Source organism: Sus scrofa, chromosome 14, assembly GCF_054392235.1.
Source record: "Sus scrofa isolate SSC_HxYL_T2T_F1_AM1 chromosome 14, Sscrofa_HxYL_maternal_Yorkshire_Landrace_v2.0, whole genome shotgun sequence".
Classification (NCBI taxonomy): domain Eukaryota; kingdom Metazoa; phylum Chordata; class Mammalia; order Artiodactyla; family Suidae; genus Sus; species Sus scrofa.
In genome coordinates, this window is record NC_139396.1 from 36893257 (window position 1) to 36909178 (window position 15922).

The 15922-nt window shown below is 40.2% G+C and overlaps 1 protein-coding gene across 6 annotated transcripts in view; it reads left to right on the forward strand.

Annotated features, from left to right (window-relative positions):
- The first annotated feature begins 271 nt into the window (after positions 1-271).
- The window catches only part of HPGD (15-hydroxyprostaglandin dehydrogenase), a 54799-nt gene continuing 39148 nt past the window's right edge, over positions 272-15922 (forward strand). For 4 of the 6 annotated variants that reach the window (XR_002338278.2, XM_021071976.2, XM_021071975.2 and 1 more), the window contains exons 1-4: positions 272-393; positions 687-810; positions 4402-4508; positions 12449-12545. Coding sequence is in view for 5 of the 6 variants with exons in the window: in XM_021071976.2 (XP_020927635.1) it covers positions 301-393; positions 687-810; positions 4402-4508; positions 12449-12545 (421 nt within the window). In the remaining variant the exon portion in view is untranslated. The remainder of the gene's footprint in view (positions 394-686; positions 811-4401; positions 4509-12448; positions 12546-15922) is intronic. The other 2 variants (NM_001190248.1, XM_021071974.2) reach the window with 2 other exon arrangements.

The following is a 15922-nucleotide window of genomic DNA, read 5'->3' on the forward strand; positions in this document are numbered from 1 at the left end:
CCTTGGGGAATAAATAACCTTTCTGCTTTGTTTCCCCCATCCCCAGCTAGGCAGCCACAGGAGGAGGGGAGGCTCCGACCTGGGCTTGGCTACAAGTCAGGAAGGCAAAGATCGCCGAACCAGGCGTCACGGAGCGCTCAGGACCAGGTGACACAATCGTGAGTGCCCGGCGCTGGCTTGACAGCTTCATCCCCGCCCACTGGCAGGGGAGCGCCTCCGGCCGCACGCGCGCGCGCAGGGTCCTTAAAAGCCGCTGCAGCGCGGAGACGCCGAGTTTGCCCACCGCGCGCACGCAGCAACATGCACGTGAACGGCAAAGTGGCGCTGGTGACCGGCGCGGCGCAGGGCATCGGCCGAGCCTCTGCGGAGGCGCTGCTGCTCAAGGGCGCCAAGGTAAGCAGCGCGCGGCGCGAGAACCTCTCCTGCCCACCCGAGACCCGCCCGCCAGACGGGCCGCCAGGAGCGGGGACCGAGGCTGCGCCCCCAGCGCCTGCCGTGCCGCCTGCACAGCTGCCCCGGCTGGCGCGCTCGAGCGGACCTCGAACGCGCTAAGAGAGAACCCGAACTTGAACTGCCCGATCGATCTCAGGTCCAAAAGAGGAACCTCCTGTGGTCGATTTCCTGTCGATCTGTCCGTCTTTTTCACGAGCCGCGCGGGACTCCGATTCCTCTCCCCTTGTCTGTAGGTAGCGCTTGTCGACTGGAATTTTGAAGCAGGTGTAAAGTGTAAAGCTGCCCTGGATGAGCAGTTTGAACCTCAGAAGACTCTTTTCATCCAGTGCGATGTGGCGGACCAGGCACAACTTAGAGGTAAGAGGAGGGAATCAATCCATCTGCGCCAAGCGCGCCTTGAGCAAGCAGCAACCTGAAGGCATCCCTGGCCAGAGAACCACCCTGGGGCGGGTGGCAGGCTTCCTCCTGGAGGGCAGCTACCTCTGAGCTGCAGGAGATAGCAAGGACTGTTAGGTTTCCTCTGACAGCCCAACAGCCATAAAAAACTAAGGGGGGGAGGGAAACCAAGAATGCTTGAGAAATCCTTTTATTTTAGTCATTTGGCAGCACATAATGTAATCAAAATTCCTTGGTGTATTCCAAGACAGTGCTGCTACATTAATTATTAAATGATTGAACTTGCAGATGGAACTAGGAGAGATAAAGTCGGCTGGGTGAGTATGGCAAACAGCTTCTCCCAGAAAGCTGGAAGACACAGAGCCCAATGACAATCAAATGTGGCAGTGTTTCTCTTTGGAACATACTAGAATGCGAGGTCAAGGGTTGTCATCACAGACGTGCTGAGTGCTTTTAACCAGATGTTCTCTGGTTTTTCCTCTATGAAATGATACTTTAAAAATAATAATAGTTGTGCTGCAGTGTTAGAAATGCAAAAGAAGAGTTTCTCCTAGACTTTCCTCAATGCTTTCTGGTTTCCATCTACTGTCTTAAAAGAGACCCACCTAGTTGTGAAATATCAGGGACAGTATCAATCGGCATAGTCGATAAACAAATTTGGTCATACAGAAGCAGATTTGTGTGAAGAATAATACTTTTCTGTGGAAAAATAGGCAAGTAAAATCTTGGTATTTCACAAAGGTTCTTGGAAAAACTAAGTAAAAGGTTAGGCACATCTTTAACGACAGGACCAAAACACTTTCATAGAAGTCACTCCAGTACTTCTGTTCTTAACACACAGATGTTTGCATTTCTTTGAAAATGTTGGGCTGTTTTGTAAGAGTGAAAATAGATCGATATGTCAGAAGGGAACAAGTTACCGTTAAGGGAAATTGTTTTAAAGGAACTTATGCAATTAATATCTGAAAATTTTATAAAGACCTATAACGTGGATTACAAGCCTAAGTAGAAGAGATCCATAAACACAGTGCGTTTAGGGGAATGTGTTTTGCCAGAGGATAAAGTTTTGCTGATCATGCATATTTTGGATTAGGGATAAAGTCATGTCAAGTCCCATCAGCCAGTGCTGATGGAATAGGAAACAGTATAGAGTATCCGAAAGCTATTTCTGTCTGAATTTATGTAGTTTCGCATGTGACATTTAACCTTAATTGTTTTGCCTCCCAGTATTTAAAATTAGTACCTTGGCTGTAAACACATTCCTTAAGGATAAGTGATTGTGGAGGAGGAAACCAGACACATAATGAGTGACTGGGAGAAGGCTTGTTGGTCATGAGAAATCCACATATTGTCTGGACATCAATGTTTATTTGCATTTTAGGAACACATGGTGTTGGCACTTCCAGTTTCGGGATTTAGTGCTGCCTGCAACTTTTAAAACTGTTTAGACATGTGGCCAAGGAGACTTCTTTGAAATCTTAAAAATACAGGGGTAAAAAAGTTTTTGGAGACAACTTACAAATGAAAAAAATGCACCACAAAGAGTTTAGGCAAATTATAAAAAGTACCATCACCTACAGATGTCAGCAAGAGCATGGATTGTTAAGTTGCTTGAGCCCCAAATTCAGTCTTATATCAAAAAGAATACGCCGATGGATAACTTGGTATGTTAATGTTATAGATCGTTAAAGGCAGAGTGTAAGGAATACAACGGGCACCAGTGTAAAGAAAAGTAAAGAGGCGATTAGATGTCCGTATTTAACAAGCTAATTTCCTATCAGGTGGATGTGGAGTTCTGAAGAGTAGAACATACTTAGGATGGAAAGTAAAAATTAAGAGTTAAGAACAAGAATAGGAGTTCCCGTCGTGGCGCAGTGGTTAACGAATCCGACTAGGAACCATGAGGTTGCGGGTTCGGTCCCTGCCCTTGCTCAGTGGGTTAACGATCCGGCATTGCCGTGAGCTGTGGTGTAGGTTGCAGACGCGGCTCGGATCCCGCGTTGCTGTGGCTCTGGCGTAGGCCGGTGGCTACAGCTCCGATTCAACCCCTAGCCTGGGAACCTCCATATGCCGCGGGAGCGGCCCAAGAAATAGCAACAACAACAACAACAACAACAACAACAACAAAAGACAAAAGACAAAAAAAAAAAAAAAAAAAAAAGAACAAGAATATTCCTTAGATGTTTTCTACTCGAGGACCTTTGCTGGACTCAATTTGAGATCTAAAGAAGCATTTGAAACATTCTTTGAAAGAGTAAATAGTTTTTAGTTTGTTGTTTTCCCCTCCAGTACAGTAAAGGGTACATGTTAGAAAGTCTTGGCAATATTTTTGACAGTTAATTTGCATAGTAATTTATTCATTTGGCAGCCGATTAATCCATGCCCTCCTTTATATCTAGTGATTGTTAATAATTCTTTAATTTTATTTCAATCAAAATAAAGTTTGTGTGGATCTATTTTTTTTTTTTTTCTTTTTTGGCCACACCTCTGGCATGTGGAAGTTTCTGGGCCAGGGATCAAACCCACACCACACCAGCAACCCTAGCTGCCACAGTGACAATGCCAGATCCTAACCCACTGAGCCACTAGAGAACTCCTGTGTGGAACTTCAGGCCTCAGAATCTATTCAGACTTTACCTTGGCTGAACATAGTTTTTATACAAACTAGCAATACAAAGCATCATCACATACATAGAAATGGCATACAAATAAATCACATACAAAGAAATGGCAAAAATCAAAGTTGCAATAACCAAATAAAATCAACTGAATGAAAAGTAAACTTTTACTTACTAGGATATCAAAATACACTGAAATGACCATAATGGCTCTCAATTCCCAGGCATGTAATATAACACATCATGAACATAACATGGCTTACTTTTAAAAGGATGCTTGTCATAGTCTTAGCCACAGAATTTCAGTAACTTCCTAGGGACACTGTTTCTGGCTGTCCAAGCTGACTGCCAAGAGCTCTTAACATAGTTCTCTCAAGTTTACTGTAATGAGTTGCTACTTCCAAAACTTTAAAGTGTAGACACATCATCTACAGAGCTTACTAAAGTTAAGATTCTGCTCTGTTGGTCTGTGGTGGCCGCAGATTCTTCATTTCTAACAGGTTCACAGGTAACGCTGCCGATTCACTGGAGAAATGAGGCAGTAGGCCACAGTCTAAAAGTGTACCTTGGGAGTTCCTGTCGTGGCGCAGCAGAAACGAATCCGACTAGGAACCATGAGGTGGCAGGTTTGATCCCTGCCCTTACTCAGTGGGTTAAAGATCTGGCGTTGCCGTGAGCTGTGGTATAGGTCACAGATGCAGCTTGGATCTGGCGTTGCTGTGGCTCTGGCATAGGCTGGCAGCTGTAGCTTTGATTAGACCCCCGGCCTGGGAACCTTCATATGCTGCAAGCGTGGCCCTAAAAAGAAAAAAAAAAAAAAGTGTACCTTTCATGAAGAAGGTGGCTAAATTAGATCATTTCTGGGCATAGACTGTGATAAATGTATCTATGGAAAGTAAGAACATACCTATAGTGACTTTTTCTTTTTCATTAGATACATTTAGGAAAGTTGTAGATCACTTTGGAAGACTGGACATTTTGGTCAATAATGCTGGAGTGAATAATGAGAAAAATTGGGAAAAAACGCTGCAGATTAACTTGGTAAGCTGTCTTAGACATGTTTATTGTCTACAATTATTTAATAAGATGATGTTTTAAGAGGAAAAGGGTTTTTTTTTTTTTTTCTCATGGAAACAGTACAATGACCTACAATATAGAGAAAGGGAAGTTACAAAAAGCTAGAAAAAAAAGCATTTCCTTTTTCAAATAGGAAGACATTTGAGGTTTTTCATTATGAAAATGTTTCTTAAAATGTTAAAAGGAAATATGAGGGGAAAAAAACATAGTTTATTGCATAACTTAGGAGTTGGCAGCCATGGCCCTCAGGCCAAACTAGCCTGCTACCTCTTTTTGTATGACCTGCAAGCTAAAAATGGGCTTTACATGTTTTAACAGTTGAAAATAATTTTAAAAAAAAGAAAAGAAAAAATGAAATATATTACATGAGGCATTCAAATTTCAGCGTCTATAAAGTTTTATTGGGGAGTTCCCTTGTAGCACAGCATGTTAAAGATCCAGCTTTGTCACCACAGCAGCTTGGGTTGCTGCTGTGGCGTGGGTTTGACCCCTGGCCTGGGAACTTCCACGTGCTGTGGGTGTGACCAGAAAAAAAGTTTTATTGGAGCACAGCCATGGTGATTTATTTACATGCGATCTCTGGCTATTTTGATGCCACAACGGTAGAGTTGAATAATTGTGACAGAAGTCTTATGATGTGCAGTGCCTAAAATGTTTACCATCTGATCCCTTATAGAAAAAATATGCCAATAATATTTTTTATTTCTTAAAAAATAAATCTTAATTTAATTCCAGGACTGTAGGAGCAAACAAAGATAAAGTGACCATGGGACTTTGTAATTATTCAAATTTTTATCCTGAATATCAGGGGGTGTGTGTGTGCATGCACGTGCACGTGTGTGTATAATTTCCACAATGTTTGATGATTATCTAGCTCTTATTTGAATTGTAAAAATGGAGAATTAGGAAATAAACTTTGTTTTATTCATTGCATCACAAGTTTGATGGTTATCCTATTTTATAAACATACTTGATAGAAGATATTGAGGATGAGCAGAACTCACTTTAACTAAAGCCAAATGTCAGAGCTGGGCTGGGCATGGGGTCACCCTGGCTTCGGTGAGGTCATTTAGTAGTCATACAAAGCAGGCATGTGTAAAGGACAGGGGGGCATGGTGTGTGTGTAAGTTTAGAGGGAGTGGTCCCTCCTTCGTGAGGTGCTCCTATGAGATGACAAACTCTTTAAAAACAGGAACCACGTTATGTTTTTCCTCATTCTCCCTTCAGTGGTCAACACAATATCTTGAAGATAATGCTTGGTCAAGAAATATTGAGTAGTGACTTAACTGTAATAACTTGATAGGAGTAATGAGAATTATACTCACTCACACACAAAAAAGCTGAATCTATCAGCACCACTTTGACAAGGTAGAGTTGCTTCCCATACTTGATAGATGCCTGAAATCCTTTGACCCAGAACAAAAGGTACTGTTTTAAAGTTTAAATACCCTCCTTCTAGGTCTTTCTAAAATTTGTCTCAAGTGTTCCTGGATATTATTATATTTCATAATAACTTTAAAACCTATTTGTCAAGTGTCTCTCAAAATCTTTCTTGTGTGTGTTTTAGAGACCTTAATTGAGACAACTCTAATTTTCTTCCACTTTAGGCTAGCAACTTGAAATAAAATGAAATAGTTTCCTACTGTGAACCATATACTTCTTGGCTAAATCTTACTTTATAATGGTATAACAATGGCTAAGATAGCATTGAAGTTCCTCGTTAATACCCAATTTAAGTTTATATTTGTATCTCTCTGTTAATAAATAATAGGAGCTTATAATTTTTTCTTAAAATATTTCCATTTGGTTTGGATGTCAGTTACTTATTTGCTTACTTTTATCTTCTGGATCTGTCCATTTCTGAATAGAATATCATATCTCAAATGATAAGTGTCAGTTCGCCTACCTCTTGGAGCAATTCTGTCAGTGTGAACTCTATAGTATAAACCTATAATATTCAAAGCATAAATTGATGGTGATTATAATTTGTTGACTTTAGTTTTTTTTTTTAAATCGTAGCCCCATTTTCTTTTCTTTTTTTTTTTTTTTTTTTTGTCTTTTTTGTTGTTGTTGTTGTTGTTGTTGTTATTTCTTGGGCCGCTCCCGCGGCATATGGAGGTTCCCAGGCTAGGGGTTGAATCCGAGCTGTAGCCACCGGCCTACGCCAGAGCCACAGCAACGCGGGATCCGAGCCGCGTCTGCAACCTACACCACAGCTCACAGCAACGCCGGATCGTTAACCCACTGAGCAAGGGCAGGGACCGAACCCGCAACCTCATGGTTCCTAGTCGGATTCGTTAACCACTGCTCCACGGCGGGAACTCCACGTAGCCCCATTTTCAACCTGTGATCTTTGATTCATTTTATATTTTCAGATATAAAATTGTTTTCCTGTGTATTCTTTTGACTCACATTTACCTAGGCCTGTCTATTTCTATTTATTTTGAAAGTGTAACTTTTAATGTTAATTTTGTCTCTCGCTAACAATGTGAGATTTATTTTTTAAATCACATCTAGAAACATCTGCTTTTTATATTTGTGAATGTAAGCCACTCAGATTTATTCTTCCTCTTCTGTTAGGATCTATTTCTTCCACTTTTGTTCATTCTTTATGTTTACTAGGTTTTCTTTTTGTTTATGTTCTTTTTCCATTCTTGTCTTAAATTCCATTGGACAGCTTTAATTTTCTTTAGCTGATAAGAAAACTGTACATTTTATATTTAATCTTTGGTGACTACCGTTGACTTGTTATGAATCATACTTCATTACATCCTTTGGTTGTCAGATTAAAAAAAAAATTTTTTAATATGCCCCCAATTGGCAACTGCAGGAATTTTTAAGAATACGTTTTTGTGAATTTATGCCACTCTCCAAAACCACATAAAGTGACAGGAATTTTTTGTGCCAGTAAAAAAGCACAAAATCACAGAGTAGCTCTCTCCTTTGAGCCTCATGCTATTTTTAGTTTTATCAGTAGAGCTACAGATATTTTATAGATAAAGGTCACTAGGGTGTAGAGTTCCTGTGTTCAGTGCCTACCTAATGGGCCCCTACTGTGTCTTTTCTCTGAGAAATCAGCTGTCAGAAAACATGATTCAAGTTCATACAAAGAAACATGAAAATAGTGAAGAGATTACCACAGGGCAATGGGATTCGAATTATCTGTCTTCGTCCAGCAGAGAGGGCATGTTTGCTTTAATGTAATAAATATATAAGTGAATAAACACCTGCTTCAAGCTGGAAAGTTCTTACATTATCTGCAGATAGAAAATTCTGGAAGACAGGAATTTTATTTGTCCCTTTTGGTTACAACACACTCTTCTGGATTCTTCCACATTGAAATATAGCTGGCCTTTATTTTTCTTTGCACTCTGCTGACAAAGGCCACTCCTTAGCTTAACTCCAGAGACTGATGACATTTACTTAATATTACATAGAGAACAAGACCTAACCTTTGTTACCCACATATAACTTAAAAACAAGTTACTTCCCCTCCTACCTAAAACACCCATTGCAAAAGTAGATTAGAGTCTGACCAATCATTGTCTTTCTAACTTGGTTATCTCTCTTAGTATAATGCAAATATTTGTGTGTGGTTTGTATAATATTTTTTTCAACTCTGCGCTGGATGTAAGTTGCCTTCTTATACAATTCCATGTGTGTTCTTTTACGTTTTTTCACGTCCTTGTTCATGTCAGAGAGTAACTGCTTAGTTAAAGGACTTCATCACACGTCTGTCCATCTTCTGAAATCTTATACCACATAATTTATACCCTCTGTAGGGGGCTTCTCCATTTTAAAAATTTTATTAGCATTCTTGCTATACGTGTACCACTGATGCTAGTATACTGTAAGTTCTCTCAAGATTGTTTTGTAGACAGAGGAGCTGTTCAGTTAAAATGTATGGGAAAAGTAAACTTCCGCTCTCTGATATTTTGCATACATGGATATTCACTTCCGTGTTTCAGTACCCTGTTCTAAGGGTTTCCTAATTCATCAGTGTTGCAAACAGTATAGTGTGTCCTTCCATTTTCACTCCTTCCTGCACAAGAGCTACATTAAACCTCTTCCCAGGCTTTTGTTTCTATTAAGACCTTCCGTGCTTCCTCCTCAGTCTGAAACTAGCTGGTAGCTGCCTTATTTATAGTTGCTCATGCTCACGGGGAATATTTAGGAAGGAATGAGTCTTGGCATAGCCATCAAAGACTCAAACTCTTATGTCTGGCCATTGGGAGGAAGTAGATTTAACTTTGTTGAGAAGTCAGTTTGGTAATGTATTTCTTTTACTTTTTGAAATTTTTCATAAACCTGAATAGTCTGTTCCCATTCACGTGGGATTTATAACAGAATCTGGATATGTGACTGACTTTGTGACTGACTTACATTGACGCTCTTAGTATATTCAAATAAAAATTAAACAAAAGAGATGGCTGTTGCTGGTAATTTTTTACAAGATTTGTTTCTGACCTGAATTTAAAATTCATGGACTTGTTCTATTTCATTTGTCTGATCTTGAAGTTCCCAGTTTGTAAAAGGATGAAAACAGTCCTCTCCCCTTGAAAGCTGCTGGTTAAGCTTCAGTGGAATAATTTGTATGAAGCATCAGGCACAGTGCCATTACCTAGGGTTCACTCAATAAATTGCATTTCTTGCCCAGATACTGATGCATTTTCTTCATTCATCCTCTCATTTCTCTGTGCCCTGTATTCCTAAGGAAGAGCTGAGGAAATGGATAGAAACACTGTTGTCATATGTATTCCTTTGTCTTGGCTCCCAAGGATGTTGATTACAGCCTAAGTTAGTAACTCAGTGCTGTTATCCTTACTTAACTGTGGTATCTAAAGATCCCATTGATTTATGATAGGTAGACAAAGCTTGTTAAGTTACAAGTAGCTTCTGCAAGGAGAAAGACAATCCCATTTACCCCCTGAACAAGCAAAACTTTAAAAAGATTGAACATTGAAGAATAAAAGATGTGAAAAGATTACAGAAGAAGAAAGGTGATCTGTATTAGTATTCCTTGAGAACTTGGCTGGAGGAAAAATAAGAGTTTCATGATTTAGATGACAGAATTTAAAAAAATTTAATTACTGCCTTTCTCTCTGGCTCTTCTTCTCTGTCTCTGTCTTTCCCTCTCCCCCTCCCCCACCCCCAGCCTGTGCCTGTGCTTTCTCCACACCTATCTTCTCTCTCTTCTCCCTTTAAATAAACACTAGCTTCGCTTAAAAAAAAAAAAAAAAAAGATTCCTGGATAGTACAAAAACCATAAATAAACTAAAAGGAACTCCAGAGCAGAGAAAGATAAGATAAAGGAAATGACAAATTAGGAAATTTCAGTAGATCATCTCCACACACACACACACACACACACACAAATGTGAGGCATAAATATTATAGGAACATGTATGCTATATGTGTGTAACAGGAAGACGTGATGCCTGATAAGAGGAGTTAAATGAATTCATTTGTCCATTTATCTTTATTACTAGAGAATTAGCTCCAGGATAGGGGAATTTATGAGAGTGGTTTTAAGTTTTAGAATGCTTTAATTCATGGAAAAAAAAAAAAGCATTTTAAGAACATAGTCACAACTTCAGTATTACATATAAATTGTTTCTTCGTAACCAAAACTATTGAGTAAGCATGTGTTAATTAGGCCATTTTGTCTTCATTGAATTTTTATTTCTTCTCACTATGTAAACTTAGATATTGGATTTCCTTTTTTTTTTTTTTTTTGAGAGTCAAATATAAAATGTTAACTACCTTTACAAAATGAACTAAAATAATACTACAGAGTCCAGCTTTTTGGGGTTTGTAACTAGAAGATACATGTAATGTTCATTTTCTTTTTTTCTCCTAGATGCTTGATATTACAATGGCTCAATCTATAAAATGTGTGAACGTTGCCCAAAGGCAACAAATACGTTTAGGAAACATTTTCATTCTGTGGTATTCTAACAATTGCTTTAATCTGCAATCTGGGATATGGAAGAGGTTGTCACAGTAAAGGAAGAGAGGTGAAAATAATCATCTATGTACAGCCAAAGCCTTAGGCCTGTCTTGTAGGTTTATCCTAAGAACACTTTCATTTGAAAAGTTACTCAGTTCTTAACCTGATGACAGATGGCAGGATAATCTCTTATCCTCTTCCATCAAAGACCAGGAACTAAATCTGGCTCAAAAAAAAAAAAAAAAATTTAAAAACAAACATTCCCAAATTTTCTATCTGGCTGCATCTTGTGGATGTTGAAAACAAAAGCAGGTATCAGAATACCTGAGACCAGAAGCATAGCACCGGCACACAAACTAAAATGCTGTTCAGACATGCTGGAGACTTGGACAGACACACTGAATCGAACTGACTTCAGTCATTCCTGCCACCTACATGTTTTCCTTCTTATATAAACCATGAATATTTTGTTTTTCCTTTTTAAATGGACTCCTGTGCAGATTTACTCCTTCCCCGTAAACCCACTTAATATCAGGCTGCCCCATGGCTTAAGTGAATAGACCCTTCAGTTTCCTTTTTTGTGCGAGAGCTACTGTGAGGTAGAGAGGTAACTGAATGCTTGTCAAGAAAACTCCAAGAGGACTTTTGAAAATAAAAAGAAGGTAACCACCAATCTACGCTCTCAGGTGCAGGCTCGTTATCATGTTATTTGTTGTATCATTTTCTTTGCTTTATTGTAAGAAGTTAAGTATTGCCGGAATTAAGATGCCAAAAGAAAATTTTCACCTTTTAAAAGCATGAGGTGGGCTAGAGAGGAGTTCTTACATCTAAAAGGGAATGTCAGGTTTCAGATACCTCTCATGTCACAAGCTGTTTTCAGTGGTTAGTTCTTAAGTGTTAGAATAAAACCGAGAAAGTCCCTAGATGTGGAGATGAGTCGTAAGGCAGAGTAAGCTATCAGAAGGATAGCTGCAGGAGTGGTGGACAAATTGTAGTGATTGCATTACAAAGACCATATGCCCAGGAACAGAAACTGATTAAAACAGCTATGTGATCTCACAAGACATGAAGTTCTGGATTGCTTGACAGTGCAGCTTTTTATCTCATCGGGACCAGTTTCTTTTCCTCTCCCATCTGCCATCCTTCACGATGGTTTCTGCCTTAAAGATGCTAGCAGTATGTCTTCCTTCCTCCCATTGCACCTGTACAAAGCAATGAAAAAGGAGTAATGCAGTCATTTCCTGATTTTCTTAAGAGCAATGAAAATTTTCTCTGTAGCGTCCTCTTCCATCACCCTCTCCAACCCACACTCCACCTCTTGATTGCATCTCAGGTCTCACTGGCCAGAAACGGGTCATATACAACCCCTAAATCTGTCATGGGCAAAGGGAAGGGGATTTCTGTGACTGAATTAGACTAACCAGTGCCTGCACTAAAGCTGGAGAGATGACCTTCCTCTTTTTTCCGTGGAGAAGTCGACACAAATGCAGAAGAGAAGAAGGAAATGAAAACTGTGTAGAAATCAAGGATATTCACTGCTACATATTCCAAGAACCAAGGGACTTAAGCAACTGATTAAGGTGGAACACCTGGACAGGAGAACCACATGCTAAGACGGGTGAATAACTCTTGTGTCCGGTATTTAGAAAAGGAAAAGAAGATGTAGATTCTCGCAGGTGCAGAGAATTTAGCGAAAGTCTCAAGGCACTGTTGGAGTCTAACCTTTATCATAAAATCTCAGGTCAGACAGCGAAGTTTGCAGCGATGTGATCAATTCCACAAGTTTAGGCAAATGAAAGAGAATCCAATCAATGCCTGGCTTAAAAAAATATCACTTCAGAACCTTTCATTGACTATATTTGCAGGAATCTTCCTCGGGGTCGGGGATAGCAATAAAAACTTTGGTGTGTGACTCTAAGTAAAATTGCTCTCCCCACTTATGCCCCTTGTCTAGGTTTCTGTAATCAGTGGAACGTACCTGGGTTTGGATTACATGAGTAAGCAAAATGGAGGTGAAGGCGGCATCATTATCAACATGTCCTCTTTAGCAGGTAAGGACAGTTAACATGTCAATAATGATTTCTTATTGGTAATTTGGGACATAAGAGAAACTCCTCAAAAATGCAGTGATTATCAACTCAGATTTGAAATGGAGACTTGGTTTAATTTTTTTCGACTCATTCTATGCAGTTTTCCTTTGCATAACATAAAAAGTTTGAACTACACTTTTACTTCTGGTATTTTAAATTGTGACTCTTTAAGCTTTCTTACTGCAGTACTGGTTTTTAAAGCACGTGTATGTATTTTCCCTGTGTTTCTCTTTGTCAGAGGTTATTGTGAGATTCCTAAGCAGTAAAGCATCTTTGACAAACTAAAAAGTTCTAAAATGAAGTTGAGTCATCTCTACTCTCCTGTGTAATTTTAGGAAGAGTGTGTAATTTTAAAACAGAGCATATTGAGTGTGTTGGGATATGCTGTAGGAAGCCAAACTGTATCTCTACTTTCTCAGCGTCTCTGGCCCAGCCTGAAAATTAAATAGTCATAAGATTGATTCACTGGAGCCCAGCATACAGGTATCTGCATGTCCATGAGAGTCCCCATAGCAAAATGAAGACCCAGAGAAATGGCAAGGCCTCAGTGTGTGCAAACTAGGTTGAACAAAGCAAGAGACCTTGTGGGAAAGTCACTGAAAATGCAGGGAGACTAAAGGAAGGTAAAGAGTGACTCTTACAAGGTCTGAACAGATTTTGCTTGGCCCGGATTCCCATCTCTGGTGATAAGAATGTCTCTTTCCTCCTGGTGTGGGGACAGCATCTTTTATATGGGAGTTTTGCATCCTGCTTTCAGGAAGAAACAGGGAGATCAGACTGTTCTTCTTGCACCTGCTGTTTTACAAGTGCCTTTCGCTCAGAGTGGCTCTCATGCCCAGGCTAGCAAAAGCTCTTCAATCTGGAGCTTCCAAGTTTCCTTTCTCTCCACAAGAAAGAGCAAGAGAACACTGGGGTGGGGGAGGTATAACTTCTCTCCTAAGTGTCAGCATAACAGCAAACCTCATTCAGCTCACCTTCCTATGGGCTTTGACCTCAAGCCTCACCTAATGACAGGGGGATTCTGGGAAATGCAGTCTAGCTGGGTGCCTAAGGATGGATTTCAGCGGAGAGCTGAAGATCCTTGCTGAGACATGCAATTCAAACCGTGCTGGATTCAGGGCAGCGTGGTTTATGATCATCTGGTATCATATTACTCAGTAAGTAGTAGCTCTAAACCCTTGGCAGGAACTTATGAAGCAGAAGACTTTACTTTGAAAATTCTAGGGAAAAAAAATTATTAATGGTTCTCGAGTAGCTGGAGTGAAATCATGAAGCTTTAGATGCCTGAGCAATACTGACAGCAAGTCTAAAGTCAAAACAGCGTGAGGCTTTCTTCAGTTATCTGGTTGGTTTCAGTTACTGTGAAAACAGCAGAATAGGTGTCACCTCCTCCCCCTGCCCCACACCCACCCTCCAGCTCTAGCAGCAATGGGGGGGGGGGTCTGTTGGAAGATACCTGTGACCACATTAGTGTCTGAGGCTCAGCATTTTTTCTCATCTTTCTGTGAATCCTTAAGCCACTGTGATCCTAGCACAGATGGAAATTTTGACAGCTCCCTCTTGAGGAGTTTTCAAAAATATACTAGCATCTCATTTTTCTGGGTTGCTTCGAGACAAAATGTCATGCCTAGAGTTATTATAGACCTGTCTCTATAGATTGTTCAGGGGTGTCTGGTAATCTTTCTAACATGACATCTACTTATAAATGATAGCATTGCAAGTGTAAGAGTGCATTAAAAAGTGGTAGCATAGGCAATAATAAAAAGAGATATTTGGCCCCAGAGAGGGCCAAAGTTTAGATTCTGGGAGGCTGAAAGCCTAAAGACACAGTGTCAAGGCAAAATCTACACTATTTTGAAATGAAATCCTAAGAAAAATATAGAAATGATGAGGGAATTAAGAAGTATGTAATAGTTTATTAAGCATACAAATGTGAAAAAGAGACTGTGGTGATCAAAAGATAGTTTCGTGAATTCTCTCTGAAATTGAAGAGGGCTGGTAAGACTTGAAGAACCATGAACATTGTACAAGGATCCCCTTGACCTTATATCAGTAGAAGCACTGATTTCAATCTAAGGAAGGCTAGATGGCTTCCAGACTCCCTGGGAGAGATACTATACCAAAAGAGGCTTACTTGCCCCAAAGAGCATGAAAAGAGAAATACAATGTAGTACTGCCTTTTATCCAATAAAAATACTTAAATATGTAGTAACAATTAACGTTCATTGAGCTCATGATGTTCAGGAGTTTATGATGCTGTTTTAAACACCCAGTCTGTGATATCTCACTTACTACGCTCAACCACCCTGGGAAGTAGATTATGTCATCTCTAACTTGCAGATAAGGGGACCAAGGCAGGGGAGCTTAAGTATCTTGCCCGAGCTTACACAGCAAGGGAGCAGTGGTGCTAGAATTCTCATGCCAGCAGCCTAAGATGAGATCCCCTATGTCTTAGGGGATTGTATCTCTCTCTTCTATGGGTTCGTTTGCCAATCTGCTTTGTCTGTCTCTCATTCTGTGTCTAGCTCAGCCTAACTGTAAAGAGGAACTGAATTCCTGTAGCTTGATGAAGCCAGCACGATTTGCTAGTATCTTCAGGCCTGCCAGACACCACTTTAATCTCAGGACTACTTACTAGACGTACTAAACCTTAAGCCTTTGCCTCATTTGACACACACAGAGTAAAGCCCTGGAAACCTTTGGGGAACTTACCAACATCGCAAGTCAAAACATGCCATGGACAAGAGCAATTTAGGGTTGACAGTTAGACGTCCACTGGGACTTTCTTGGCTAAGAGCTTTCTTGGTCACATGGCCCAGCCCTGGATGTGAATTTTCTTCTCCCCTATCTCAGAGACCATAACTGGAAGGCTGTGTGGCTCTTTCTCTAATGGTGCCGCTAAAACAATGAATGGATGTAAATGAATGGGTATAAATTCCTCCTGACAGAGCGTGACGCCATTGATAATAGTTCAGTCGTTTGTCTCTGTCCATTATACTCGATTTGACTTCTTAACGCCCGTCTTCCCTACCTGTGACATCAACACCGTTTCTTTGTGGCCACTGGCCCATCTGAACAGATCCTGCTCTCCTCTTTCCACCCCGGGCTTTGACACTGAGGTGCCCTCATCTCAGAAAAAAAAAGTATTAAAACATCTTGTCTTGTATTTTATCCATGCACCAAGAGCTTCTATCCTTCCCATGATGAAATCAGTTTGAAAAACATTTGGGGATTTTGTAATAGTGGAAGATAAATGCGGACATCTCAAACCTTCACACTTTGCTCTGAAATACTGTCGGCAGTTTTATACCCTTGAAGTCACAGCATGTTGGCAGAGG